Source organism: Galeopterus variegatus, unplaced genomic scaffold (assembly GCF_000696425.1).
Source record: "Galeopterus variegatus unplaced genomic scaffold, G_variegatus-3.0.2 Scaffold320, whole genome shotgun sequence".
Classification (NCBI taxonomy): domain Eukaryota; kingdom Metazoa; phylum Chordata; class Mammalia; order Dermoptera; family Cynocephalidae; genus Galeopterus; species Galeopterus variegatus.
In genome coordinates, this window is record NW_007726431.1 from 580,202 (window position 1) to 583,444 (window position 3,243).

Sequence of the window (3,243 nt, forward strand, 5' to 3'; positions counted from 1 at the left end):
CGGGCGCGACACTGAGGGTTGCGATCCGTTGCCAGTCATGAAAAAAAAAAAAAAAAAGACAAAAAGATAAAATGCAGTTCCCACTCTGGATTGACCACACTACAGCTAACAGCCCCAACGTTGTTCTACGGTGCTTTTTCTGCTCCAATGTTGCTGAATGAAAAGGCTGACTGTGTGCTCAGGACCCTCCTACCACTTAGTTTGTTTTACCTCCTCCCTTAGCACGCTTGCCTAAAATTACATTCTTTCCTGATGATGACTACAACCTTGTTACATTTAAAGGTTTGGAGAGATTTTTTTTTTTTCTTGCCAGAAGGAAAAAACTAGTTCCCTTGCTTTTTTTCTGGTTAGGTTCCTTCACTCTCATACATTCTTTCCTGATGATGACTACAACCTTGTTACATTTAAAGGTTTGGAGAGATTTTTTTTTTCTTGCCAGAAGGAAAAAACTAGTTCCCTGGCTTTTTTTCTGGTTAGGTTCCTTCACTCTCATACGGTTTATGAGTAGTTGGATGGATCCTGCTCAACCATCAGAAATTCAGTTTTGAAGTGATATCAACAATATAAAGTTTCACCTAGAAGAAATATTCTTGAGTCAGTTATAAGCTATGGGAAAAATTTAAAATAGAAATATCTTCTCATATTTGGAATGTGAGACCCATGAACATTTTTACTTTCCTTTATTCTGTTTCTAGTTTATGAATACTGAGCTCAGAAGCTGCAAAGCTTAGGGCTTTTCATGTCATATATTCTCTTTAAAAATTTAATTTTTGCATAGGTGATATATTCAAGTTTCAAAAAAAATATATGAAACTGTATTGTGAAAAAACTTCCTCCAACCCCTGTTGCCCACATGCTGAGTTCCCACTATATTTCCTGCAGGTAATTTTGATTATTAGTTTTTTCTATATTCTTCCAGCATTTCTTTGTGTAAATACAAATAAAAACATATATAAATTCTTATTTTTGTCTCTTTTATAAATAATCAAACAATGCTGCACTTACTTTACTTAATAACAATATACAGTTTTCCATATGATACATAGAAATCTTCCCTATTCTTTCCTTTTTACAGCTGCAGGGTATTCTAAGGATAGGCTAATACGTACATAAACTTCTTATTTCAGAAAACTTTTAGGTTTACAGAAAAGTTACAAGAACATCACAGACAGTTCCCAAATATTGGGAGGGTGATGACGTTGATAAGATATGTTAATGAAATTGACATATCTTTGACAAATTGATCACTAAGAGAACATTTGCCTCGTTAAGTACTGAGGTTTCACAATTCAGTGAAAATATAAACTATATCTTTGCTGTAACCAGGAAAAACCCATAATTTTTACTGAAGGAATTACAGTAAAATCAGGTACTTTTCCTTAAGAACGTGAATTTAAATGGTGAAACACATTTCCTTTTTTTCCCCAAATGTACTTACTTCTAAGATTATGAAGTAACATATCTAGTAAAGTCATAAATTTCGAATATTGAATAATAGAAAAGTCCATTCCTCTAGCCCACAAAAATCCAGATGCATAATAATCTAGAAGAATGGCATCCTTTAAACAAGTCTGAAGATTTTTGAAATTCAAAAAGGTCCCCAGTTTTCTGTAACAAAAAGGAAAATCCAGACATTAAATCAGATTAAATATTGAACAGTTCATTTTCTAAGTTTCGAAAACAGACATTTTTCTTGAAAGAAAATTCCATGATGCCTACAATATAAAAATCTTCCTTTGTATCAAAATCCCTAAGTACAAAATGACACTTAAAAGACAGACAGAGAGAGAGAGAGGGAGAGAGAGGGAGGGAGAGAGGGAGGGAGAGAGAGAGGGGGGTGGGGGAGAGAGAGAGAGGGAGACTGCAAACTCATCTCCTTCCTCCTCCTCCTCTTTATTTTCTTCCACCTTTGATGCAGAATAACCTTAATTATATTTTTTCCCTCTGAAATTCAATGTTTCTTTCCATTTATACAATTAAGTTTCTTTTATTTCTGATAATGTTCTGGAACTAGATTGTTAAATATTCTATTTCCTTTTTTAAAGAATTCCAATTATACATGTTTTATTCATTTTTTTCTACAGCTATAATTTTCTCTTTAACCTTTAAACATTTTTCAAATCCACTTTCTTTTCATTTTGTATGCTTTTCTCATTACTGTCTTCTATATTCTTTTGTGTGTTTTCAGTAGTGTTATTTCTTCCTTGGGCTGCCATAAATTCCACCTCAAATTCTGCAAGATCTTTCCTTTTCTACTTTTTTTGTTTTTGTTTTATAACACTTATTTCTCATTATTTCTTCCTTGAGCTTCTATATTTCTGTTGTATACTCTTGTTGTTTTCTAAATTCATGATAAAATATTTGATCATATTTTTTTCTACTCATGGCTATACCTTTCTAGTGTGTTTTCTTTATCTGCTATTTCTTTTTCCTATTTCTCTCCTATTTTTTACTTGTAATATCTTTGTATGCGTATTTTGATTATTGCTTATCTTTGAATGAAGTGGGTTTTTGTCCCTGAATACCTGCTTTCAGGAAATACACTACAGGTGGCCATGTTACGAACCAGTAGGCATTTTCTGTATGAAATAACTTTATGTCAATTATTCCACCATTTAGTTTTTTTTATTTAATTACTGAGGAAAAGGGGGAAAAAAGGTATGGATACGCTCTCTTTAACTAGGACAAAACATCCTATTTCCTTTGATACAGAAAGTATCTGCTTCAAGACTGTACACCCTGGTCCTGCTTTGCAAACAAGAGTTCTTGGAATGGACCTTTAGGGGTTTATCCTCCCGGGAGAATAAGCACATTTTTTAGCTCGTCCTAAGATCTGCAACTATGTGTATCCTTCTTTATGTTTTCTCCTACACTTCTTGTTGATCTATAGTGATTGTGGCAATCATCTTTGTATTTTGTGGTTTGGACTTGCAGCACTCACTTCGTTTTGAAAAAGATGAAACTGGTACTTCCTGTTGCTTGTATGTGATTTTTGGGGGAGCAGACAGTATGTGTGTGAAAATATTATACTTCCATCTTCAAAAAAGGGAGTCCTTATTATTCATAATATTGAAATAAATCGTATGATCAGAGTAATAAATACAACAGGATTAGATAAGTTTAGGAACAAATAAAGCTGAGGTTAACAAGTGTTTAACTTTTCACCATGCATGTCATCTACACTGGTATGAGGTATTAGGGCAGACCTCAAACCCCAAAATGAGTTCTGATTATCCTAAGCCA

At 33.5% G+C, this 3,243-nt stretch overlaps 1 protein-coding gene across 3 annotated transcripts in view; it reads right to left on the bottom strand.

The window, feature by feature from the left end:
* Positions 1-3,243, bottom strand: part of LOC103586234 (chromosome unknown open reading frame, human C10orf107) — a 121,689-nt gene that overhangs the window by 99,198 nt on the left and 19,248 nt on the right. Inside the window, exon 1 of one of the 3 annotated variants that reach the window (XM_008567463.1) lies at positions 1,439-1,598. The exons of 1 other annotated variant lie outside the window; for it this stretch is intronic. In XM_008567463.1, the coding sequence (XP_008565685.1) occupies positions 1,439-1,508 (70 nt within the window). In that variant the 5' untranslated portion in view covers positions 1,509-1,598. Of the gene's footprint in view, positions 1-1,438; positions 1,606-3,243 lie in introns of those variants that run through there. One more of the 3 variants, XM_008567461.1, reaches the window with a different exon arrangement.